This window comes from Argentina silus (assembly GCF_951799395.1).
Source record: "Argentina silus genome assembly, chromosome: 8".
In the NCBI taxonomy this organism is placed as follows: domain Eukaryota; kingdom Metazoa; phylum Chordata; class Actinopteri; order Argentiniformes; family Argentinidae; genus Argentina; species Argentina silus.
Window position 1 is genome coordinate 7,361,990 of NC_139662.1, and position 27,719 is coordinate 7,389,708.

General features: G+C 42.3%; 1 protein-coding gene across 1 annotated transcript; it reads right to left on the bottom strand.

Annotated features, from left to right (window-relative positions):
- Window positions 1-598: 598 nt before the first annotated feature.
- atp9a (ATPase phospholipid transporting 9A) lies at window positions 599-27,656 on the bottom strand. Its single transcript, XM_083675040.1, has 28 exons — window positions 27,560-27,656; window positions 25,497-25,641; window positions 24,294-24,407; window positions 23,950-24,058; window positions 22,679-22,737; window positions 21,596-21,647; window positions 20,353-20,447; window positions 19,916-19,996; window positions 19,709-19,784; window positions 18,977-19,053; window positions 18,579-18,739; window positions 18,202-18,344; window positions 16,713-16,825; window positions 15,592-15,801; window positions 12,713-12,874; window positions 12,045-12,137; window positions 11,882-11,965; window positions 10,559-10,729; window positions 10,224-10,322; window positions 8,777-8,866; window positions 8,388-8,532; window positions 7,959-8,023; window positions 7,267-7,422; window positions 6,614-6,678; window positions 6,091-6,199; window positions 5,854-5,911; window positions 4,536-4,739; window positions 599-2,804 (listed from the first exon to the last, which is right to left on the bottom strand). The coding sequence occupies exons 1-28, from the start codon at window positions 27,625-27,627 to the stop codon at window positions 2,668-2,670; spliced, it is 3,141 nt and encodes a 1,046-aa protein (XP_083531166.1). The 5' UTR covers window positions 27,628-27,656; the 3' UTR covers window positions 599-2,667.
- Window positions 27,657-27,719: the final 63 nt, after the last annotated feature.

Sequence of the window (27,719 nt, forward strand, 5' to 3'; positions counted from 1 at the left end):
TTCTTTTAATGATATAACCTACGCATTTGGGCCATGGAACAAGAAAACAGAAAAGTTGGACAGAGAACCAGAATTTTAATATGAACATAGTGTTTTTTTTCTAAATGATTTTATGAGTTGGACTCCAACTAAAACCATTTCTGGGAAGACCACAATATCTTGAGAGATCATTTACTTTTAAACTTGTGTATGTGCAATATTATTATCATGTTTCTACCTTGATTTCATATGAGATTTCAGTCATCTTATGATGATATATATGATGATACTTTTCAAAAGACAAAGTGAAAAGCAAACATACTAACTGAAGAAGACATCAATGTAATAAATATAAATACATACTGTAACATATAGCCAATATATAACTTCCAATTATAAGGAATGCTTATCTGAGATGAAAGGATAAGAAAGACAGGGAATACCCTGAACCACGCTGACTGGGAGGTGTGGCTGAGAGAAGAGATCAGCTTGTGTTCAGTGTCAGGGACTCCCTCCTCTGGTGGAAGTAGGACATACACACACATCTACACACCAACCCTTCCCCACAGAAAGCTAAACATCTCAGAGAAATGAAAATGAAGACTCATTAACTAGAAAGGAAAACAACATGAGGTTTATTTTTCACCACCGATATTCACATTGACACACAATCCTCCCTTTTTGTTCTGCAAATTTGAGTGCAATTACCAACACAAAATGACAAAGGTTAATAAATAAAACAGGATATTTACAGTTAAACTTCAAAATCAAATAGTACAGTCAGTGTCATTCTACCACAATTCATGGTTTCATACCTAGGTCTACATTATAACAAAAAAGAACAGTTGTCAGTACAAACATAATTCTGTGCAAAAAAAGCATGTCAATTTCAAGGGGTTTTCATTAACGATCGAGAAATTAAACTGAACAGCTGAAGCAGTGATCTAGTATCTATGGCACCCATTATGTATCTATGGCACCCAGTAGGTTCTCTTTGACACACTAATTCACTGAGACACAAGTGAACACCTTATCTCATTACATCTTGATAATGCTTCAACATCCAAATTAATAGAAATGGGAAGATTAAAACACACTATTTTTACATTACTTTAATTATGAAGAATAATTATTGTAGTAGTATCATTAGTGGCTATATGATAGGAATTGAGAGTTATTGTGTGATGTATTCTTTTTTTTCCAGATGTGCACTAATACTTATTCAATATCTTCACTCTCTGCGTGGCAATGAACTCTTAGCAGGTGTGATTTGTTCTCTTTTCTACCACAGACGTGTTAGTCGTCTGTGAGGGTAAGTACAGAAGTAGCAGTGAGAATTGTGGGGGCTTGGAGGTTGAGGGGGCGAGGGGTTAGCCTAGCTGGACAGTGGTCAGAGTATTTTCAGTTATGGCTTCTTTCAGGTCACTACTAAAGTGAGTCATGCAGTTCTAGAATGTGGCCAGTGTTGGTGGCCTGTGTTGTCGTCAGGAGTGGCCACATGAGAGGACACACACTCCCAGGCTGACACACAGCTAGTCGGGGTAATCATTGGAACCCTTAGCTACAAATAGCCAATGCCCGTTTGTGGCTGAAATATTGACCATGCTCTACAGACAGCAACGACTTTACCATTCGGCGTCCTTACACAAAGACAAAGACAACTTTAACATCTGAGACTGTGTGTGCATGCTAAATAAACAACCAAGCCTCCTCCATTGGTTTGGGGTGTAGTAATTAAATGACGCACAAACACGTACACAAACTCACAGACGTGTGTTTACGATGAGTCTGATCAGAACAACATCATCTTAAAACCCTCAAACTTTTTTTAGCAATCACAATTTGAGAAAAGTGTGAATCAAGTGCTGTAGAAATGCTATTCCCAATACTAGAGTCTTACAATCTGTAATTTAACTATGCAATTGTAAAAATTAAAGAAAATTGTGAAAATATAAAAATATTCCAGTTTATTTCACACTATTTCCAATGTAACTACCACTAGTACCATCAATACATGTGTTTCGTAAAGCGCTAAAAACATAATTATTATACGGTTTGCATTCCAGACTGTCAAGTACATATTGTTAGTTAGGATTTCTCAAATCAATCAGACTTGATACAGTTCTAGACCTAATGTTAAGATACCAAACCTGTATGATTCCTATAATTTCCTCAGCTGCTATCATGTAGCTGACTCATTCACTACATGATAAAGAGGAACAGATAGTCCTCTATTAGTCCATTATTCACATTCCTCTGTTGTGAATCACACGTTTCTATGTCTGTAACCCTGATAAAACACAGCCCTCAGGCTTTAACCAACAGCATTCTCAACCAATGATCAGTCAATCAATCCAATCCAACCACTAATAAAAACCATTTCGACACATCTTCTCATCAGCTTCACATCGAACACATGAAACAAAGGACATCGATTCATAGACCTCATGTAAAAAAAACAACTCTCTTCTCAAAACAATCATCCCCCCCCCACAACGTCTCTTCCACATGAACCTTTAAGAATAAATTAAAGGGGAAGGGCAGGCAACCATTAAGTTCCCTGGTCAAAGCGCAAGCTCTGTTAGACGAGAGAGAGAGGGAGGCGCAAGCAGAGAGCTCTCCCTGTACTCAGAAGCAAGACTGAGGCATGGGACATGGGCGGTGGTGACAGTGGCCTCTCCTGGCTCTCTAGGAGGTGAGCTTGGAGTAGTTGGGCGGGGAGAAGCGTCTCCGCAGGTACTTGAGGATGTAGAGGGGCAGGCAGCTCACCAGGGTGATGACAGTCACCTTCCACAGGAACGACAACGTGGCGATGAAGTACACATCTGGAACACAGGGGGCAAGGTGGATGGAGGGTTCATTCAAACAGTTTCATTCAACAACATAGGGCTATATACAATGTAAATAATGTTGAATAGCAGAAATAAAAACATCTAAGCAACAGCTATATTAATCCAATCAATTCATATTGATTGTACAGTCTACCCTGGTGTCACTTCTGTTAAAACTGGGTCCCCTCTCAGAGAGAAAACAACATATACAAAAGGGCACTTTAGACCATATAAAGCAGGTCATCATGCTCAGTGTTCCAGATTGCAGGGTGAAAATGGAACTCTACACCCCACATAAAGCCCTAAAATAAGGTTGGAAAAACTGTGTGACTGTTGCATGTGTCACACCACTCAAGATGAGCTTTATTGTAATTGTTAGTTGGAAACTATCCATAGCTGGACAACACATTGGCTGTTGGAGATATACACTCACTGAACACTTTATTAGGAACACTATACTAATACTGGGTAGGGGCTCTCTTTGCTCTCAAAACAGCCTCAATTCTTTGTGGCATTGATTCCACAATATGTTGGATTCTGGTCCATGGTGACATGATTGCATCACACCATTCCTGCAGAAGGTGCACTTTCAAGCTGTGAATCTCCCATTCTACCACATCCCAAAGTCCTCTATTGGATTCAGATCCGGTGAACTCATTGTCATGTTCATGAAACCAGTTTGAGACGACTTTTGCTTTGTGACATGGTGCATTATCATTTCTGGTAAGTCAGGTGTGTTCCGTCACATCATTTGTGCAGGAATAAGAGAGCTGTCTGTGTAGTATTGATTCTAGGCTTGAGATTTGCCTTTGCTATTGGTGTCTGTCAACATGAGGACCAAAGAGGTGTCAATGAAAGTCAAGGAAGCCATCATTAGGCAAAAAATATGAGGAATGCTATCAGAAACATAGCCAAACCTTAGGCTCGCCAAAATCAACAGTTTGGAACATCATACAAAATAAAAAATAAAGCACTGATGAGCTCGGCAATCACAAACGTGCTGGTAGGCCAAGGCAGACATCCACAGTGGTAACTGTTTGATTTCAAATCCCAACTTTTGGAGTGTAGAGCTGAAAGAAGACATAATGCTTCACTGTCCGATTACTTACGCAGGGCACTGTATATATACTATATATATCCCACCTCTGTAATGTACTGTACGTGTGTATCTGTCTCTCTCTAAATTGGAACACAAAGGTGTGCCATCACCCCATTCATTTTTGCACAATACATAGATTAATATGGGCAGAGTATGATTTTCTGGATGTGGTGGTTTCTGCATAAACAAGGGAACCTTGGCAGTGAGCCTTGGCCGGAGCAGGAAACTAACATCAGGCCTTGGCATTTCCTCCTCAATACTCCAGCATGCCTCTGGCTAAGAGACTCCTGGACAATTTGTCACTGTGTTCACCTTTAACCTTCCTAATGGCAGTACATTCCAGGCCCAGGCAGCGCTAACTGGACACCAGAGGCATAGTATGAATGGACAGGACCCGGTCATCACTGCATGCTGACGCACAATTCCAAGGGCAGTGAAAGCCCAATACTATCAATCTATCAGAGGGTACAAATGTGGATGCATTATTTTGCTCATCTGTATCCAAAACTGAATTCTTGGCATTAGAAATAAAAATGCCAGCAATGTGTATGTGTGTGTGCATAGGTGTGTGTGTGTGTGTGTGTGTGTGTGTGTGTGTGTGTGTGTGTGTGTGTGTGTTCACCCACCTATGAACTCGTGCAGAAAGACGAGCGAGGCAATATAGCAGGCCAGGCTGAGGAGCTCAGCTACGATCATGAGCCAGTGCCACGTCTGGATGGTCAATGCCACCATCAGAAGCTCAGTGAGGATGAGGGAGGTGAAGGAGATGGCCACGATGTGGACAAACTCTGACTCAAACAGCAAAAGAGCCCCGTACATGATGATACTGCCTGAGGAGCACAGAGACAACACAATGTCAAGAGCATTGGACAGTGGTGAGCAAACAGCAATGGTGTTTATCTTTTAACAGATAACAGTTAACCTTTAACACTTTAACACTCTCTTTAACACTTAAACCTCAGCTCCTGGACACCCTGAATAAATAAAGGTTTATTAAAGATCACATGCGACCAAATATGCAATCATAACACTCAACCTGAACCATGGCAATGGCTATTTTGTTATGGAACACTTTGCTTTTAGCGGATTTCAACACAATAAAGAGACGCTACACAGAAGCAATACATAGATCTATATCTTTCAGATTTAAAATGTAAGAGGATCCGTGTCCGGTTTTCATGCAGGGTTTCCCCCCCGAAAGGAAGAGGAAGAGGAGTTTTTCACTTTTCCATCATTTTTGACACTTTTCCCATCGCCTCTCGTAGATTGTTATTGTGACCTTTAAAACAGGACACAAATGCTTCCTGGGATTGAGAATGTAAATGATACCAACAGATCTGACCTGGGACGCATTATAGTTATATGGCTACTGAATACAGCATTGTACTATATTCACATCAAACATTAAGAGACATTTTTTTCAAACATTGCCTACATGGAAAACCTTAAACTGTAATGGAACCAATGCTTAACAACCCATCAATGGCCTAAAACACAGAAACCAGGCCCACTCAATTGCAAAGTATAAAGGATTGGAAAGGATCCTCTATAAACTGGAATATTCTGCCAAACAAACTGTTATGACAGGGAGAGGTGGGGAGCGAATGGTAGACAAAGGTTTAGGGGTGGAGCTAGCTTTGGATGCCTGGCGGTAACGCCTTCTCAATACAAATGGTCCATGTTGGAAAACCACCTTGGATTATTTACCTTTATCCACCACCACCACAGACACAAATAAACTGGTATTTAACCACCACTGGTAATTAAGAAGAAAGTGTGTGGGCTGGGTGGGTGCACACCGCAGAGCAGCAGAGTTTCTATCTTCGTGAGAGCGGCCAAAGGCATTTGTTGTTGTCCTCAACAACAAAAACACACAACATACTACAACACTGTAGTCAATCTAATGTCATTCTGTTCATGTTATATCGTGATAAAGCTCCTTACCTTGGTAGATACTTATTAGAACCCATATCAGAAATGTCTTGAAAGACAGAGGTCGACCCTGAGGAAGGAATGAGAAAAATAATAATTATTCCACACCCACAATGAATTTGAATGGAAACTGCACATACATGCATCGTTTGAAGCAAATGTGTTTATGTATATACTACTCTGGAGGTCGTGGAATGGTTGTTAAGGAATGGAAAGGACAATACACAGCCAAAGAAGACAAAATGTTACCTTCAGGAGATCCTTGTAGAGTTCTGGGTAAAGCATGGCCACTTCTGACTTGACATCTTTATCCAACACGAGTGAGAACACAGGGAACATGGTGTAGATGGTGGAGTAGCTATAAGAAGAAATATTCATAAATAATAGAAAATGAATTAGCTAAATGGGTCCATTATTTACATCAGTGATGACTGGAGACAGTAGAAGTCAACATAAAACAAGCTAAAAAATAGTGAAAATAAAATAGGACAGGATAATAGCACGATCTCATTGTCTCCAGATGTATGGGAGTTTTTCTTTAAAGTTAAAACTTCATGTACAATCAATTCCCAGAGATTCCACAGCAGTGCCACTGAGCAAAAGGGCCATCCGATGACTCAGCAGGCTTGAAGTCATTTCAGTTTTCAATGTTTCTACATTAAACCCATGCGACAATACTTCAACAGATATCAAATGTCAAAGAAACATGGCAACCACATAGTTCAAATGCCATCCAGACAAGTCACCACTTTCCAGAAAGAGCCCAGCTCACCCAATAATGAGGAATCCTTGGTAGAGGGGGACAGAGGCGAAGTAGAAGACGGAGGAGAAAACAGCCTGATGGGGGAGGAAGAGAGATAATACATGAGTCATCATTCAGACCTCTGGCTCTTCACCTCATATTAATGCTTTGAGTGCACTGTTATACCACAACACATAAGTGACTTCATTTCCCCCAAAACGATCCGCAGATTTCTTTTACTAGTAGCTAATATACCACACTGACTAATATCAGTCTCATTCTACTACGTGTATGGGAGACTCAGGCAGTGTTGGCCCAGCCAGGTTCCATCACAAACACATCACAGCTGCGGTTGTGGGCAGGTTTAATGTGAGACATGTGGAGAAGTAGAGTAGGACCTCCTCAGCAAACCAGTGAGTCTACAACCTAGTGAGTCACATACTTACCCACTAGGGCTTACCCACTAACCCAAAGGAGCTTCAGAACCCCCTGCTCTGACTCACTGACTACCCCACTCTGCCCCACCACGCCCTGGGTAGCCTGGCTTTGGGTCCCCCACTGGCTGGCCCTACCAGGACTATCCCCCTAGGTGCTGGTTTGGAACCGCGGGCTAGGAGACCAAGGTTCGATCCCGGTTAGGTTGCACTACCCCTGGGTCCCCTTTTTGACCCTGCCTGCAGTACCTGCATGGTGCTGATGCAGAGGCTCCTGTGGATGACAAACTGGCTGAGGCCGGCAGACCTCTTGTAGCTGTTCCGCCCGTGGACCATGAGGAGTCGGCCCAAGTGTTTGAACTGAGTCACAGAGAAGTCGGCAGCCAACGATGCCTGCTTCCCTTCCTGTCAAAGACATGGGGGGAAAAAAAGAGAAAGGTTAGCGAAGGTCATTGGCAACCAAAATAACACTTTTTTTACGAGTGTTTATAAAAGAAATGGTGGATCCAAATGCAAAGCCACAATATTAAAAAAGCGAGGAGCTGAAAATGGAAATGCCAAGCTGCCTATTGAGTAAACAAAGACAGTTCCTCCCACCGTTAAATCAATATCTATTCAATACTGAGTGAATAGGTGGTGGTTATGGTCCATATTGGATGAATGGGTCAGAGGCACAGGCTGTAGTTGAGGTAACTCTGTATGGTGGGAGCTGTCAACATCTCACGTCATCACTATCGGACGACAACGCCATTCTGTGGCCTTCACTTCCTCAACACACTTGACATGCTGTCTTACGGACAGAGAGGGATCATCCGTGAACAAGAGCAAGTGTCCTTTGATATAAGTGACGCTCCTCTCTAGAGCAGATGGCCCCATCGCGACAGGAAACACCAGGCGACAACAGTGAGAGCAGTGGTGGGATGAGGGCGAGACGTTCTTACTTTGCCCTCCACTCCCACGCCACAGTCCGCTTCCTGGATCATGCTGACATCGTTTCCTCCGTCCCCTAAGAGAAAACAACAGCAATGGAAGTGTCAGGAGCACAAATGTGACTGTGACTCACCATAGAGACCCTGTGTGTGTGTGTGTGTGTGTGTGTGTGTGTGCACATGTGTGTGTGCGTGCACGTGTGCGTGAGCATGCACGTGACGCCCTCAAAATGACCTTATTCAACACATCTGGACTGAGATGTAATATTCATCCATTTTAACTCTATCATGAATGTAACATAATGAATTTGTGTGTGTGTGTGTGTGTGTGTTTCTCACCCACAGCACAGGTGAGTTTGCCTGTGTGTGTGTGTGTGTGTTTCTCACCTACAGCACAGGTGAGTTTGCCTGTGTGTGTGTGTGTGTGTGTGTGTTTCTCACCTACAGCACAGGTGAGTTTGCCTGTGCGCTCCTGCAGCAGCCGGACAATTTGAGCCTTCTGTGTGGGAGCACAGCGGCAGCAGACCACCGCTGGACACTGGCAGGCCAGCTCCATGAACTCATACTCATAGAACTTGAGACACACCTGCAACACAAAACCAGAGGAGAGGGGGAGAAGGTGAGCAACCAGAGGTCTTCGGACCAGCGTGGCTTATCCACCTTTATCACTGATACAACTCTGTAGCCTATTACAGTTAGGCTCTTGCCATGGTTTGACACTTCTGAATACCACAGGCACCCACTGAGAAACAACCACATTACCTTGGTTTACACAGACGTTAAGTGGTCGGAGAGAGAGAGAGAGAGAGAGAGAGAGAGAGAGCGCTTACCTCCAGTGAGTCTCCTGATATCACCAGAGCACAGTCGTGTTTCCTCCTGAAGGCGTTGAGCTCAAGGTGGGCCTCTCCTCGCGTTGTCACCTAGGGTCACGCACACGCACACGCACACGCACACACACACACACACACACACACACACACACACACACACACACACACACACACACACACACACACACACACACACACACACACACACATAGTTTCACTGTCTGGTTCACAGAAGCATATAGATTGCTATCTAACCCACAGCAGCAGTAGCCGCTCCTCTTATTGTAACTGTCATCCACATCAGGACTAGAGTAACTGAACAACTGTTATCCCCCAGTGAGTGTCTATGCATTTAAGCCACAGGCCATCGACTCTTAAACATATGACTTTACGCTTCAAAGGAAAGTGAAAAACCATAAGGATGAGAAAATGAAGCTGAAGAACCATGGCTCATTTTGTGGCCTTCTATTGACAACGACTTCTAATGAAGAATTATACTAGTTATCATGCTCATGCTGATATAAGAATAAAGCTAAAGTTAAAAACACTAAATATAACACCTCATAGTTCCTGTTTTCAACTGTGTCAAACTCAAATATGGACTCAAAATGCAAAAAATGTGGATTTGAACCGGCAGGCATCAATCTGTCAACCAATATCATGGTCTGGTATAGCTATAATTCTGCTATTGACTTCTTAGACGTCAATCCAGACCATGCAATGTGTGTCCACCAGGAAACCCCTCCAGATGCCTGTGCTATAGGTCCACTGAACACAGCCCCCTACCCACTGGGACATGTAGAGGGCTGTTTTCATGCTGTGCCAGCCATTGTTATCCTCTTCCAGTAACCACGCTTGTGCGCAAGTTGTAACCTTCCCTAAGGCAAGCTCTCCTTTTTTACACTGGCAAAAGGCCAAAAGGGAAGTCCACTCTAAGCCAAGGGGACTATCAAAGCAATTGTGCAGTTTAGTTTAGAGAAACCTGCAAAACAAATTAGGAAGTGAGCCCCTGTTTGTGTTCCCTGAGGGAGTGGTTCAGCTGGGCTCTCCTCTGGTTCACAGTGCCTGCCTCTAGGTTGACACCGACTTGGATGCTCCATATGGTGAGAGGTGATTTATTGGGCTGTAGATCCGGCCGTAGAGGCGTGGCTCTGGGACTACATAACCAACGTAAAAAAATAATTAAAAAAACACGTCCAAAAGGGCAGCACAGGCAGGAAACTGTCCTCTTGATCTTTGGATGACCCCTGTATGCTAAGCCTGTTTATTCTGATTCACACTCAACATTTAACATTGAGGAGACAGTTTCCTGGACACAGATTGAGCCTACCCACTCCGATATTAAAAAAAGCATCTCCATTGAATCTAAGACTTGGCCTAATCTGTGTCCGGGCAACCGTCCCTCTGTGGTTGAAGAGGAAAGGGTTATCTCGCTTGTTTCACTCACAGATCTAAAGGTGTGGATGTCCTGGTTGCGGGTGACCAGATGGGCGTTCTTGGCAGTGCAGGTGGCTGTTTCAAGTTTGTCTCCTGTCAGCATCCACACCTGGATAGAAATCAGACAGCACTATACTTTACTGACAAAATCCAGAGACAAATGATCAACTGTTCACCATGTTTGCATATCCATAGAAATGAAAACACAAACAAAAATGCTGTTACATCTGCCAAATATTGAATAAAAGTCTAGTTAGAGAATCACTGCTGTATCGTTACACCTTCCACATACAGTATGAGTACAGTAGAGTATACTGTATGTCAATGTTTTTGCCATGGCCTGACCTTAATGCCTGCATTGCGAAGGATCTCGAGTGTGGGCCTGACGTCAGCCTGGAGCTGGTCCTCCACCCCTGTCAGACACAGCAGCTCCATCTCCATCTCCAGACTCTCAATCACTGTAGCCACTTTCAGAGAGCGGTCGTGGACACTCAGCTTGGCTTGGACGTACCGGGCCTGGGGACAGGGAACAGGAGGATAGGAATGTACGTTGGGTGTGTATGGGGTAACACTGGTTACATATGCAAATAACTGTATCCATGTATCCAATGCAGACAATCCTGAATTACATGTTTTTGTTGCGCTTAGAGCCATAACAGCAGCGATCAGCAGGCAAACACCCGTCTCCAGCTCAGAGGGCAATTTTTAGAGTGAGATAAAGCAAAAACAATCTGGGTGACTCACACAGGAACACAAACTATATGACTCACTGAGCTAGTGACTCACCCCCATCCACCGCCCACCCGCTCACACAATTACACACCCCAGTAATGGGCCTGGGGCTGCATAGGGAGAGACAGTGTGTGTGTGTGTGTGTGTGTGTGTGCGCGTGTGTGTGTGTGTGCACGTGTGCGTGTGTGTGTGTGTGCGCGTGTGTCTATGTGTATGGGGATAATCCAAGCACCAAACAACACACTTTGACATTTAATAACAATGAAAGTATCTGTGGAAACAATTTAGCTTTTGTATTTGTTGTTGTTGGCAGGTGAGAAGATATTGAGGACATCTGAGGGTGTGACAACACCTCAACAGTGTGTGTATTGTTAAGAGAGACGATTTATAGTATTTTTGTATTTTGTTCTTATCTTTCAAGCATTGGGCTCATAAAGATAGTGGCGTGGCACATGATAATATAGTAAATTGATGGACAAAACACAGCCTAAAGTTATCCAAATATTGGTTATCAGTGGGAGGACTATACAAAGAACCAAGAGTCAACCCATATGCTTTCAAATGTCAAAATCAAAGACTCCGATCATTCCATTCCATGCAATGCAATGAGCCTGTCCTCCGATTTCTACCACCACCAGCCTCCCCTGGTGCAGAGTGGATGTTGTTACAGAGGCCCACTCAAGCCAACAAGGTTGCCATTGGCTCCAGCCTCTGGCACACATGGGCCCCTCCTGCTCTTTTCCTCACCAGTGAGATTGCCAAACAGATATGGAACACAACCCACTGAAATCTCAAAAGGTGGTTACTCAGGAGTCATTCTCCGTCTAAACGACCCTGTCTTCCTGTTGGCGTCGGTTCCAACACGGTCCCGTGGCACACAGTCTCAGGCCTTTATGGATGAAGATGATGACAGCTACACAATGAAGGGCTGCTTACCTCAAAGTCCTGGTACTGTTCCTCGGTCAGAGATTTCTTGGAGACCACCAGGACTCTCAGGCCTTCCCTGGCCATGTTTCCACACTGAGAGAGAGAGAAACACCAAAACGTTTACGTCAGACAGTTCAAACGTACAAACTCATACACATACTCATACTCGTACCTCTTCTTCCAGCCAGTCGTTGTACTGGACGATGCCTGCCATGACCACATCCGCACCTTTCATGTAAAATGTTATCTCCCCTGTAGACTCATCCTGGAAAAGAAATGTTCACATTCATCATTGATGTATGTTCAGTATGCCCCACTATGTTAAGTCTATAAGGTTTTCTTCAGTGCTTAGTAAACCTGGGGACCCCGGGTAAAGGTGTGGTATGCAGTTCATTATGGTCTGTTGCCTAGAAAGGGAAACTTATTTTGGTATTCACTGGGGATCTCAAAAGTGTTTGAAAATATTATCTTGAGGAAGCCAAGAGTGAGTCCCAGGCTTCCTGAAGCAGAGGTCTAGCAGGTCTAGCCAAGCCAACAACAATAGTTAGTCATCGGTGCATGCGTGGAGGCTTAGTCATAAAGTTCATAGCAGGGTTATGTCTTTCTCAGATAAGTCTTAGATGTTTGACGTTGAATATTTTATGTTTATCTTAGTTTTCTCTGTTGGCCTGCATGATGTACAGTTGGTCGTAAATAACAGTTGGTTTGCAATCACACGTAAACATCTCCATGCAAAACCTCATCGACAATCATTTCAGGATTGCAAACACCTGTGAAAATGAGAGTGCAAATCATACCTTGATAACCTCCGAACCATATTATGAATCTCTTAGCACTCACTCGAACTATGATGCCCATCCTCTTGCTCTCGTAGGTGAAGGGGAATATCTGCAGGATGGTGAAGTTCAGGATCTGTCCACTAGGAGTCCTCAGCTGCATGGAGGACTGGTCCCTCCCCACCAGGGTCAGTCCAACACTCTCAGTCCACTGCACCAGCGACACCTAGCAAAGCACAGCAGAGAAGGAGACACAATGGTTAATAGGTGGTTATAGAGCTCTAGACCAGTTAGGGAGGGAACATGGACATGTATTGTTCTCATATCACATCTACTGTAGCATTTTATTAATTTAAATACATATACTGCTTTGAAACAGTTTCATTTGCATCTGTACTGGTAAGAGATGGAATCGAAGAGTCGATGGATACAACAGACTGTGTAAACAAGAATTCTAATGGTACACCTTCACCTTTCTCATCAATGATGCACGTGTCGACCAAAGAGACATAGGTTAACAGAACAGAATATGACAGGAAATATCACATTGAATAGCACAGCTTGAAGTGCACAGTTCTAATTCAGTACAAATCGATGACCAAAGCATTTTCAGCACTTTAGGCTATTGATTGAAAAACTAGGGAGATAATCATTTTAAAAATCTTGCTATACAAGACACAGCCCTCTTCTCTGGTCTCTTTTGAAAGGCACATAAGGATAAGGCAACACAGATGACATCCATTAACGTATTGTTAAGAGAGCCAAGTGGACAGCAGAGACCTTGTGGAGGAAAAACCCTCCAAACTTGAGTTCTTCTTGGTTAGTCACAATCTAGCGTACCACATATTCTGTAATCATGAAACCAAAGCCCATTTTATTATGCCAAGTTGACAGAAACTTTTCAATCCACCAAAATCATATGCACAGAGAGAGATGCTCTACACACGACTCAGGGCAGAGAAAAAATCCAAGATCTCCTCTGTAGGCAGCCTTTTTATTCCCAAATCACTTCTTTGATCCCAACTTTTCACCTCTCAATCTTAAAACCAGATGTAACTTTTCACCTTTCCATATACAATCAGGTAACCTTTCACCCCTACATATGCTCAGGAATGTGTTATTGCAACAACAGTAGCCAGAAAAAGTCAACATGAGTCTCCAGTCAAAAGTTCACTATACATATGTATGTGTAAAGGTCAAATGATCAGTATCCAATATATCATATTATTAATTGAAAGTATGAATATAGCATTAATAATCAGTTGATCAATTATCACAATCTTCCACAACATAACCAGGACAACACACCCCACGTTCAGTCACAAAACAAGGCAGTTTCAGTTAAGAAGAGTACTACTTCTTTATGCTAATATTTGACTTGTGACTATGTTTGGATAAGACTAGTCACTGAACAATCTGAATCCCAGATTTGTATGAGCTGCAGCCAGCTCTCCTCGTTGTCAAGCCAAACAGAAAGTCAGCAGCGCTGTGACTACTCTGTGTGTTTGTCATCCAGTTTGGGCGGGAGCCACCTCCTCCCTCGCCTTAGTCATAGTCTGGGCACATTCACTTCTGAGGCATCCAGTGAATCGGCCCACACCGCAACAGCAATGAGAATGTCTAGGATCGAACGTTTGTGGCTGAGCTGGATCTGCCGCTTCCAATTGGCTTGAGTCAAGGCCCCATCTGGGCCGATTTGTTTAAAAAGAGATGATTTAAGAGGTGACAGTTCAAGATTCCTGTTTAGATGGATCACTCTGGAAATAGGCCACATGACACTAATTTGACTTTCCATATATTAACATATATCCCATTTTGAATATCAAAAAGTTGCATAGATAAGGAGATGTGATAACTAATAACATAAACTGAGCAAGTAGCAACCGCACACAACCACCAGCACTCTTCATTTCATTTGCTGGAAACATAAAAAGTCTGGCTCTGCTTATCTGTTGTATACAAACTTCAATCTGGTGTCTGGTATCACATTCCCCAGTACAAACAAGCTAGAGAATAAAGGTCTCTGGTACTACAAACCATGCATCCAACTGTCACTGGCATCCTGACCACTGACACTAGCAGGCAACCATAGCTATATTTAGCCTTCCTGAGCACCGAGCAGCCATAAGAAAGTCAACTGAATTTTGAGCCTAGATCATATCAAGATGATGGAATATACTTTTGCACTGTAGCAGAGAGATTCAAACAAGGGCGGAAATAGAAACATATCTAGGTGAAGCTTTTGACACTGACATTGTTAACTACCTCTAGGAAATTCCTCTATTAGTCACAATTAATTTTCATGGAACAGGAACTTCAGTGACATAATCCTGCCATAAAATGCTTACACGGCATGAAATTGAGAATACAATTAGAAAATCACCATAAAGAAACCAAATCAGGTCAAATATCTATTATTGACAGAGAGATTGGGAGGGGGGATACGTCCATTGGACTGGGGAGCACATTAAGGAAATCCGTATTTACACTGCGGGAAATGGATCAAGCGGAATTTCACAGGCCCCTTCCTGAAGTTCAAAGGATTCATACTGATCAAGCACATCCATGCGGAATGCCATTTGTCTTTTCAAGGTTCCCTTCAAAGGCAGCAGGCAGGGAAGACATCAATAGGAAGAACGACAAAACCAAGAACTCTCCTTTTTTTTTTTTTACTGGATTCTATGCTACTGTCACTACTGTAATTGGCCTTGAGACAATTATCTCTAAAACTCTCATATTTCTAACAGGTCATTTTGAAACATGTTGGTCTATAGTGCCTACACTACAGAGTTGGGGTCCATTTCCTACCTACTGAATTGAAAAAAGGTGTCCATAGGACTACAATTCTATTTCCTACGTTGATTGGAGCGATCAGTGGACCCCAACGCCAGCCCTGTCCCACTGCCCACAGGGGGGAGTGGTTACGGTTGTGTAGCTAGCTACCTCGTCAGGGCTGGCGGCCTGGTACACCCTGCACGTGTCCTCGTAGTGCTGCTCCGCCTCGGCCTGGTCCGTCACGCCGTTGGACTCGTACGCGGGTGTAACGTTGTGCACCAGGGCGATGGCCTTCACTGCCTCGTGCACACGGCTGCTGATGGTCTTGCGTACTTTAGTGGCCGCAGGAGCTCTGGAGGTCGGGAGGTCATGGGCAGGCTGCGAGGAGGATAGGAGGAAGAAGAAAAGAATACTGTGCTGAAAAGGTTTAGAAGCATCGTACTCTTGTCAAGGTTTTCCTTGTGAGGTCTAACATTGAAAAAAGAAGTGAACAGAATAAACAGCTCAAACAACGTTGCCCTTGCTTGTCAAACAATCCTAGGTTTGTCACCAAATATATGCAATAATTCTGTATGTGGGAAGAAGAGAGATCTACCTGAATGCTGCCTTAAAACCATGGCAACCTTATTAAAGTTCTTCAATGCCAACCACACAAACTCACTTGGCTGAGTCATACGCTAGTCATACGACGGGCAGCGAGAGAGAGGGGCATGTAAACCAGTGGAGGCTGGTGGAGGTAGAAATCGGAGGACAAGCTTATCGTAACGCATGGAATGAAATGAGGAATGGTATCAAACAGGTGTGTTTGCATTACAATGAGCCCGTCCTCCGATTTCTACCTCCACCAGCCTCCCCTGATGTAAACATAACCAGATGTGTGAAGAAGAAATATGACCAATTAGCTTGTGCATCTTGGCAGTGCTATTCTTAGCCTCTGTCTTTCCTAGGGGTTAATGGTAGCGTCATTAGCGAGTCCAGTCAGTGCTGGGCTCGTGAGTGAGTAATCCTGTTTCCTGCTCCACTAACCTCTGGTGTCAAAGGTACAAAGAGAGTCATTTGAGGTCGGGAAGCATTCAACCCTACAATAATCACAAACTGATATGTTTCTATAACAATGTGTGACTGAGTTTTCTGTTGGTTTTCCGCCGCATTGTAAGTCCTGCTGTCTCCATGAATGATACAGAGAGGAACATGTTTACTTATCATGCCGGGTATGTTGACAGAGAACATATTCTCATTTGCAGCAAAGACCTGGGGAAGAGTTGCATGAACTGATGTCTATTCCTTACCTGTGTGTAGGCACTGAACACGTGGCTCTGCACCTCATCCATAGAGTCCATCCCATACGCCACAGTTCCGAGATGGAGGCGTCGGAACACCATCTCATTCTGGGTCAGAGTCCCTGTAGGAAACATACAACGATGGTTTTTACTGTTGAACATATTACCATAATGCAAGTCCATAATGGTACAGGGCCAATGAATCAAATATTTCATTAAAACATTTAACCATCTTAGTTCAAAACATTTGGTGAAACAATAATGAATTTTGTCAGAACAATACCCTACAGTATCAACAAAAAGGCCCAAAGTATATCCATAGGCTTAAACAGGAAGTTATGACTTGTAGCACCACAAGAAAAGGATAGTAGCTTTTTCAACCAAACACCATTTCCATGCCAATCAGTGCCCCGCACTCACTTTAAAAGCCTTTCTCAGCAGTATTTTCATGACCTGGGAGGCCCTGCACATACATTAGAGTGACCTTTGACCCCAAGACCCCACCCCCCTTATCACGCTCTGGATGGGAAAATCATTTTTCTGGGTCCGAGGGTTGTAAATTAAAAATTGTAAATGGGAGTTGAAGCCCAGTTCCTGAGGACGGCTCTGCTAAAGGTGTTCAGCTGTGCTGTGTGGAGATGATAGCCTTCAGGCTCCTTTTGATTTAAGCATCCAATAAGTAGCATGTCTCTGAGAGTAGCACACAGCCCAAAACCCCAGGGACAGGCGAGACCTAGCACAGTCGTGGTGGCTGCAACTTGAGTGAATCTTCAACACTATCATCTCTCACACTACTCCATACATGATGGGTTCACTCCTTCTAGTGGATCACCCTGGACACTGTGGAGGAGGTGGCCAATAGGAGGATGAGGACCAAACTCCTGGCAATCATGGACAATCCTTCCCATCCCCTACATGACTCTGTGGCAGAGCAGAGAAGCTCCTTTAGCAACAGATTATTACAACCACGTTGCACTAAGATTTTTTCTTATCGGAGATCTTTTCTGCCTAAGACTGTACAACTCCTCCTCCGGCTGGCTTGATCGGGGTGATCAGAGTCAGGCTGGGGGATGTTAAATCATACTGGAAATCATACTAAATCTTACTGTATATAAAGTTTCAGATGTCTATTTTATTCTATTATTCTATTGTCACTTTATTTTGTTGTTGTTGTTTGTGATGTGAGCTGCTGTAACGCCTTAATTTCCCCTCGGGGATCAATAAAGTACCTACCTATCTACCTATCTATCTATCTAGAGCAACCTACAAGCATTGGCATCATACATTCTCTCCCAATATTTTCTAATAGCAGTTTGATGCACATTTTCATTCTCTTAGATCATCTGAATTTTCTTAGATCATCTTAGATCATTGAAATTCATTCCCATAGGCCTAAACTTTCACCTCTTACAAGTTATTGTGTACGTTCACAGTTCATTGGGACACTCTCAGCTCTGACTCTTTCCCATTCATACACCTGACTGTAGCTGCCTCTCACCTGTCTTGTCAGTCAGCAGGTAGGAGATGCGGCCCAGCTGCTCAGGTATGGTGCTCGCTCTGACCACAGTACCAGGAATCTTGGAGTCTCTCCTGATCATCCAGCTGAAAACCATCTTGCCCATATCCAGGTTGACACGCAAGCTGCCCGCAAAGTTCACACATAGCACAAAAATAAGACTCTTTATTTTATTTTATTTATTATAAAATTATTTTTGCACAGCAATGATTCTAAATTGACCATCTTATATGTACGCAAGCAACTGGTAAGAAAAACAAGGGATACTACATTTTCAATTCCAGAAGATCCACTCTACATTGACTTTGACAAATGAGTTCAGTTGACGAAATGAAACAGACAATGTATTCAATTCCCACCTGATGGGAACGATGTTGGAGAAGAGAAGAAGAAAGCGGAAGATCTGGAGGTACCAACGTCCGGCGAAGTGCTGGAGGGCCACCATGACCAGAGACACCACCACCAGCGCCACAAAGAGGATCTTTGTCAAACAGTTCACTTCCAGGTCAAACAAACCCACCTACAAGACAGACACAAATGAGAAAGTAAAGCTCCTACAAAACACTCTCAACACAGATTGGCATAATCATGGCATACATGTAAGCAGAATTTCACCTGAAGTCACATCTAAGTAACACAACTGCATGTAGCACATGCTGAACAGTTTCTTCCCCATGGCAGTGGGGCTTACAAACAAGCTCCCTGCCTCTCACTGACTCTGGGACTGGGTTTGTATCTGTGGCTAACACTGGTGTACCTTGTGCCTGGGGTTGGAGGTGTTCATGACGCTGCGGAGCTCCTTGCCTGTGTATATCACTACCCCCACCACAGTGCCTACAGTGAGAGAAAATACAGGTCAACTCAAACGAGTCTCTAACCATCAATCACACCAGTAATATATGACATTTAGCTGACGCTTTTATTCAAAGCGACTTACATTGCAGTGAGTGCATACATTTTTCAGTATACGTGGTCCCAGCGGAAATCAAACCCACAACCTTAGCGTTGTTAACGCCATGCTCTACCAACTGAGCCACAGAGGACCATCTATACACCATCTATACACCAGTATAGAGCAGCAGGTTAATGGACTTTTATTAATATGAGGGGATTTTTCTCCAAATACAGAATATAATGACAGTAGAAATAAACAACCTAATAGCCATACTACCATATGTTACACATTGAACTACGGAATCTCTATGCAGTCTCTTTTCCTTTAGGGGAGATGTACATGTTTTTTATGGTTAACTGGTCTTGAACTGTCTACATGACCAAATGTCTGATTGCACCTGTGTGTGGGACGGAGAACAAATCATCAGTGCATCAACAGAGGAGGAAGTAACGCTTCATTGCGGCTCTGTGGGGGGAGGGGTGTGTGTGTGTGTGTGTGTGTGTGTGGGGGGGGGGGGGACTGGGGGCTGTTACAATAACTCCCTCATTATTAGCTGCTTGAGTGGAGAAAGTCACTGGGTGAGTTGGTGTTTACCGGAGGCGATGACAGTGCTGGCCCACAGGGTATTCTCAATACTGAGACTCTCATTGACTGGAGGGTCTCCATCCTCCTACAGGATATAGGGCAGAACATAGAGGCACAGAGTAAGAGAGAAACTGAGAAAACAGGAGAGGATCGTCTTGTATGAAAGTTCCCCAGGTATCGTTATGTGAGAGAGAATAGTACCGGTTAAACACTCACCCTGGTGAAAGTTCCAATAAAGTTGTGGATGTCAATGTTTGGTTCCTCTGCATACACGTAAGATCTGATCTGGAGAAGATCCTGGGGGAGCGATCACAACACGGGATAAGAACAATGGAGAGAATCAGAATCAGATTCATGTGAATCAATGATTAGGTCAGGATGTCATAATATCAAAAAGTCTACGAATTCTGAAATTGGACCAAATTACCTGCATCAATAATGAAAAAATACAATGAGAGGGCAGTTGATGAATTGATTATGGTCACACAAGCAGATAAAGAGGAGATGCAGCATTACTGTATCCACCTTGGCTTACAAAACAGTGTACTGCCCTTATGGACACAGGAAGTAAGTGTCCTCAATATGGTCCCTGTGCTGATGGTGCAGTTCTGCCTGTATGTTTTACAGTGACTCACAGCCATCTGGTGACTTACCGCAGCAGTAGGCAGTCTCTGGGTGCAGGCCACTGGGAGGCGCAGTTTCCAGTCCGTCTCTCCGTCCAGCTGGTCAGTACGCAGGAAACAGGAGCCTGGGAGAAGAGAGGAGAACATGAGCAGCTGATCTAGAATGGATAGACATTCACCTCTAGGGGGCGCCACTGGATAGGCTTTTACATTTTGTCAGAGCTTTAGGCCTATTCATTTATATTCTCTATCTCTGATAATGTTTTAATTTGTCAATATATTTCTTTCACAAACATCTCAAATTGCCTTACTTGGTACATTCAATTCAAAACCACAAACTAATCTTTTTTTAACATAACATAGGAATTGTCAACCGATGAGCTATTATTTAAAATTAAACTGCTTACAAGCATCTGTAAAGTTTAAACATCTGCTTATTACTAATAGTTACTACTAATTACTAACTCTGGGGATCAACCAGGGGCAGGGGCAGAGATACATCCACCCACCCTGGCCCTGGCCCTTCCCCCCCTGGCCTGCTTGCGTCATCCTGCCTGGAGCCCAGTCCCCTCAGAACCCTGGGCCTATAGGCTCTTCATAATTGACCTAATGGCCTCCATGTGTAACAGAGATAACCAATCACTCTTTCCAGTAAAACAAAGCTGTTGTTTTTTCTTCCCCCACAGGAAAGCTAAGCCCAGCATGCATCTAGTTTGAGTTACTACTCCAAATTGAGATACTATATTCTGATACTATGGCACTCCAAATGTGCCCTATATATTTTCTATGCAGTCAACAAGCATGTTGCAGAGGTCATTGTTTTGCATAGTGTTTGAGTCATCACTTTAACAAATCTTGTGAAATTCCACATTTGTTTATTCAGATTAAGGGCCATCTTTGTATCTCCGGTTTTGTCTTTGCATTTTAGATTTTCTTTTTATACTCAGTTTTGCATGTCTTGGTGAAGTCTTTCATTAGGACTAACTTGTGATTTAAAAGACAAAAATTGACAATGGGAATCTGGATCCATGTTTCTTCTGGCTACCACACCCGTCATCACCATCACACATATCCTAAACGGAAATTCAGTGACCAGTGACCACAGTTTGAAAGATAGCCTACTACTGGACCCAATTACAATTTAAACATTGTTCCACTTCCTGTCTAGGCTCAGGGCTAATCCTTGCACCTCGCCGCCTGTTTAAACATGCCATTTCCCCCCCTATAACAGTCTTGTTGTGGAGATCTGGATGAATGACCAGCAGATGTTTACCATTTCTTTCAGAGGTCCTTAAAAAGATCATGTCAGCAGGAACACGTTGGTTCTACAGGGAAAGACAGAAAGAAAAACATGGCTTCAACTACATCCTGATTCCTGCCCCCTGCACCTTCTCTAACTGTAGAAGTCAAACTACTTTTGCTTTAATGTGCCGAATTACCTGCATCAAGCTAGTCAAAATAGTAAGCCCTCCAGCAAATCATCCTGCCTGACTTTAAATGGAACCCTAACCGGGCTTTACACTCTGTTTGACCCAGTCTCTTTACTATGGGACCTGGTCAGAGTTATTGGAAGATGAATTCCCAATGCTATTCATCATGTCAGACTTCAAAACATTGAGCTGGGCAGGATTATTTCTAAGTAGTTGATGGTTTCGTACAGATATATTAAGGCACTTAAAGATTCATGAAATTGACTGTTACAAAGATTTTTTCTTTTTCAAAAATGTATCTAATTTCGGAAGATGATGAAACGAAAAAGATAAGAATTCTGAATTCAAGAAAATGTTAATCTCTCAATAGTCATGGGAATGTGCAGAGCAACATGTGTGACCTATCCTTCAGCTGTGTTGAACAGAGCAATTCAGAAAGAAGTTCTCAGTTGGTAACTGAAGACAGGACTCACTTATCATATTTCATGTAGAAAGACTCAGAGAATTCACTCTGTCTACAAGAGGAGCAAAAGAGCAATAAAACAGATAGCAAGAAGCAACTGCTAACTAGGGTGGAAAGTCTGTTTGAAGAATTACCAAGATAACTTTAACAACATACTGTTAACAGTGTGTCATTCAACTTTCTGATGGTATCAATACATAACAGTTTGTTTCATTTTGGTTTGTGATTCAATTAAGAGCATTTAAAGTTGGTGTCAGTTTGAGTTTGACAGACTGAAGCTCAGCATTGATCACAAGATTACAAAATCTTTACTAACTCCTTTCACATGAGTCACCATTCTAGCACAGGAGATTAACAAGGCACTCATTATTGTTTGTCATATAAATGGCAACTTGACGATCCTGTTAAGTAGTAAGCCTATTCATCGACGCAGTTCAGGCAACATCTATGACCTGATACAAACCTTTTCCACAATTATAAGGTCTCCGACTTGAATCCCACTGCTTTTCACCTTCACTGTGCCTAAGAGATCAAATCAAAACTGCAATTAACACTCAATAGTCATTTTCAGATCACCCAAAATAATTATATTGTCTAGCTTACATAACCATGATACACAACCATGTACTGCTACTATTATAACTTGAAACATTAAGACTCAAAATCGAATGTGTTGTTATATTCATAAGGCACTATGAACTAAACTAAAGATCTGGAACTCAGTTATGCATTATCATATGGCATTCTCTTTCTCTTTTTAAGGAGAGGGATACGACAGGACTACACAAACAAGTAAAAATCCACATAAACGTTCACATGGATTTGACAGAATTTATGGCGGAGAGACATCCTGGTACCATTAATGTCATTCAAAGACACAGTAAAAACCCAACTCGTCATATGCTCCCTGTGTCTCATGCTCATACTGAACACTATTCATTTCACTACTTATATCTAAGTGTATCCTCACAGTTACAAACCAAATGGTGTACTGTTGTTAGATATGTCCTTCCACTACATTAGATAAAGTAATGTTCCATGCAGATCTGCAAGAATGTTGGGGGAGTTGAGCCTTTTCTCTCATTCCATTTGGAATGAACAGGCAAAATTGTTTGGAGGGGGGTCACTGACCCCTACCCTTTGCTGTGACCCCTGGCTTTTGCATATGTAAGGCATTAAAGCACATTAATATTGATATACTTTAAGTTCATGGGACTTCAAAAACATTGCATCCAAATCTGATGGAGCAGACAAAATCTGGACTTACACTTCCCTAAACCGTTACTATCTATATACAATATCTGAGAGAGAAAAAACAACAGATGAATAATATAAATGATCTATTTTTTTATCAAATAAATTGCTGGGTAAATGGTAAATGCCCTTGGGTCTCTCCCGCCATGCAGTAAGACACTGGGGCCACTATCATGGAAGCAACCATTCATTGTGTTTATGGGTAAAACAAGCTGCCACATCAAAGGGAAAAAGTGATGGAAAACACAAGAGGTATCCAGGTTTTTATTGCTGGTAGCACTTTATCCCAAGCCCTCTTATGTACACTTTTACATCTCTGCTTTGAATTAACCATCACTCCACAGCCAACCCATTTCAGCTTAAACAGGACAATCTGTAAAACTGATCAAATACAACAGTGTTTCATATCAATTCATAGTAATTATAAAGTACTTTCCCAGCTGCTGGACCCATTTTTCTTTACAAAACAAAAAAGCTCACCTCTTGTTGAGAGCTTGCTATATATCTGTGAATTCACTTCTTTGTCCCGAAGAAAACATCTTATCTCTTCAACTGCTTCTCTCATGATGGTAATGATTAAAACAATTCCCTGGTAGACAACAAATAAAACAAGCCTCCATGGTTAACAGTTGTAACAGATAATCGTATCTTTCTCAAGTGAGTTGTTGTGGGTCATGTGAAGTTTTTTGAATTAGCCAATTTGTGAGGAGATTTAGATTTCTTTCTCTCTTGACAGCAAAGTCACCTCAGTCTCAGTTCTATATGAGTATAAACTATGTATATTATGTACTAGTATGCTACATTCCTTGACACATGCAGCTTACCAACGGAACCCAGTAGGTGTACAGGGCACCTAGCCTGAGCTCATTGACAAACTGGGAGCAGGCCAGGAGCAGAAAGTACAAGTTGAAGAAGTACTTGAACTGGTTAAACAGCACCTGAGAACACAAAACAAAACAGTACAACACAGACTCAACAGGGACTTTGTCTTCACAATGGTGAATTTGGAATAGGTTTTAGTTGTGTACGTTTTCCTGCTACTGTAATAAGTAGAGATGTTTCACTGAAACAGTAAACATTGTTCCATGAACTGATCATGGTGAATATGGGGACACTAATTTATCAACTAAGATAATATATCAAACTAACTAACAATAAATGTTAAGAAATCAAATTGGGTATTTCCTAATTTTGTGTCTTCAACAGTTACTTTTCAATGCATAGTGCTTAGAGGCTATCTCCACACACACTTAACATATACTTTAGATTTTATATATACACATTACACACTGATATGACTCAGCTCAGTAAGACATTTGATTTCCCTGCTTCACCCACAGGGAAGTATAGATGGAACAGTCATACTATATCTTAGCTGGATTTCATTACCACCAATGTGTAAGATTACTACAAAGGGAAGGCTTGTGTACTCTCATTGCTGCTGTATTCTATGTATTTCCCCTACTGTTGACAATTCACAGCAAAGGACACAGCCATCAAGAATAATATTTTGATTTGAGGCTTTGTCTGAAAAAATCTTCTTAACAGTATCTAAATTAAATACAGAAGCATCACCATTTGCAATGCAAAAGGGTGAGGCCTTTTCAAAACAAATCTGGGCTACTTTTAATGCGTGACTTAATATACAAAAAAGGAACACGACTTTAAGACTGAGCAAATGTCTAAAAAACAAATTAATATGAAAATTAGGTCAGGAAAATCCTAAAGTTAGAATGCTCCTTAGTCAATCCTTTCCATGACACTGAAGAACGAAGAGAGACGTCAATAAAAGGTACACTTACAAAAACAGGTAAAGAAAAAAAAAGGAAAATATAGATTATATAGAGATACAGACTATTGCAGCGATGGCTAACCAAGAGGTGTAGACCACATGCCAAATGTCCGTCTTCTGAGTCAAAAACAACAGTAACAACAACAACAAAAATGCAGGATCCCCAAAAAAATGTCCCAAGCTTTTTGTGAACGAGAAGCAGATGAACTGTTGAAGGTTTGACCCTAACACTCACCCCAGGGAGGAAGGTGAAGAAGTTGTACTTCTGGTTGTTAATAACGTTCCTGGGGTACCTCTGCTCCCGCTTCTCTGGGTGGCCCAGCCACACGGTGCGGGGCCGGAAATCCCCCATCCCACAGCACCTTGACCACGGGCAGCATCTGAGGAAGAGCAATACACACCATTAGTGTTCTCCTGTCACTTGAATAACACAATAACACGTATTTCCTACATTGGAAATTAGCTGGCTAAAGTGTTATGGTGCAATGTATCTGACTGTTGTTAATTCAATGTGCCAATGTTTTGATTGTATCTGTCCCTAATCAAATAAACTACAGGAATAAGATACAAATAAATCCTGCCTACATGGTTTCAGTCAAGAGCAATAACTGACTGCAGCAGCACCTGAGGAACAGCAATGCAAACCATTACTACATGTTCTGCTCTCACTGAAATACCACCAGAATCTGAAATCATGTTCCGTTTCCAGGCTACATGGCCCCAGTCAAGAGTAGGTCAACCATCAGTATAACTATAGAGATGAGAAAGGTTAAGGCCTTACTCAGTAAATATTGGCTTCATTTGCTACTGCCTGGTTTGACCCACCCTTCTCAAACAAAGCATTGCACTTGATCTTAGCAAGTGGCCAGGTGACTTGATCTGATATGGCTTTGTGTCATAATACCCTACTGGCATCCTTTTACATTTCAAATGTTGTATGTGAAGGCATCTATTACACAGTGAAGCAGTCCTTCAGTTTCTTCTGACATCATGCCTCACTTCTGGGTGAAAGCTGAAAGCCACATTCTATGCAAGAACATCTAGCCTACTCAGGCCTATGCAAATGTCATATGCTTATTGCTTATACATATGATTTAACATTCAGGGTGATGATGGTTCATCACCAGAAGGTGATCATTTCACAAACTCCTGTCTTAATTCCAAATACAGTGAGATGTGTTCAAATTTGGACTGCTTGCAAAAGAGTGGATGAATGCAGCCCTTGATCTCCTAGGCATGCAATGTAATCAAGTTAACCGTATGCCAGAGACACAACTTATCAAAAGTTCCCTCTGTCCTAGAGTTTGGAGAAAGAATGCATGTCTAATTGATTCATTTTTATAACATAATAATCTGACTCAATAGAAAATAAAATAATGAGTAGGCCTGTGTCCATTATATTTTGAATCAAGATAGCTAGTAAGCTATAGGCCTACTGTATTCCCTTGGGAAAAATCCTATTTCAAGATATAAATAATCTACAAATTGATGTCGCCTAACGTGCAATCTATTTCAATACTAAAATTGAAATGCTTTTTAAAGCACCATCCACTGAATCTACCAGCCTACTGTCTGAGATGAGGTGAGGGATCGACAAATGACAGGTGGATAATAGCGTGTGTAATCATGGGTGTGTTACAGTATTTTAAGCTTTCACCAACATACATACACTTTTATGAACGTTATTTCCATTCCATTTCACGTAAGGACATATGATGAATGTATGTGTCATTAAGTAGTTACATCATCAGTGTATTACCATAGCTTGCTGTCGTTTATAGTAAACAAGTGCTCCTGAATATTCTTCTGAGGCCTGCCCTGTGCTGGTTCGACGCAATGACACAAATAATTCCGACATGGAGGTTTACTCCACCTAAATTTGAGGCATAGCCTATGCGTGTTTTGGTCGTCCCATTCCCCAGTCCCAGGCTATAGCCTACAAACATAAATATTTGGCATAGACGCTTATATTTCACCATCACCGCCAGCACCCGGAACAAGGATGTCCTCTCTCTCTCTCTGAGGTGCGACAATGAACTACACAAATTCTATTACACATGTATTTCCCTAACCTCGCTTGTTTTACACAATAGGTTACAATACGCATATTCTGTATGAACGTTATATATATATATATATATAATGTCGGCTACAGTTCCGCGCTATTGTAAACAATTCATTCTAATGTTATTAGAAGACAAGCGAAACAACAGCCTCTCTCACCCCGCCTAAAATCCTTCTCGGTATTTACATTTACATTGTATTCAACGCCCTTAGTGTTACCCATTCCAGTCTTACCCATTCCTGTTTTTATTGTCGTGTCTTTTTTTGTGTCTCACTGGTTGTAAAGGAATATTGTCCGTCATTCCTGCAGCCCCCGTTGACGCTTGGCGAAATCCACCCCGCTGTCTGTCTGCGTTCTGGGCGGAGGCTTTCCCAGCTGTCAGTGGCTGCTTTG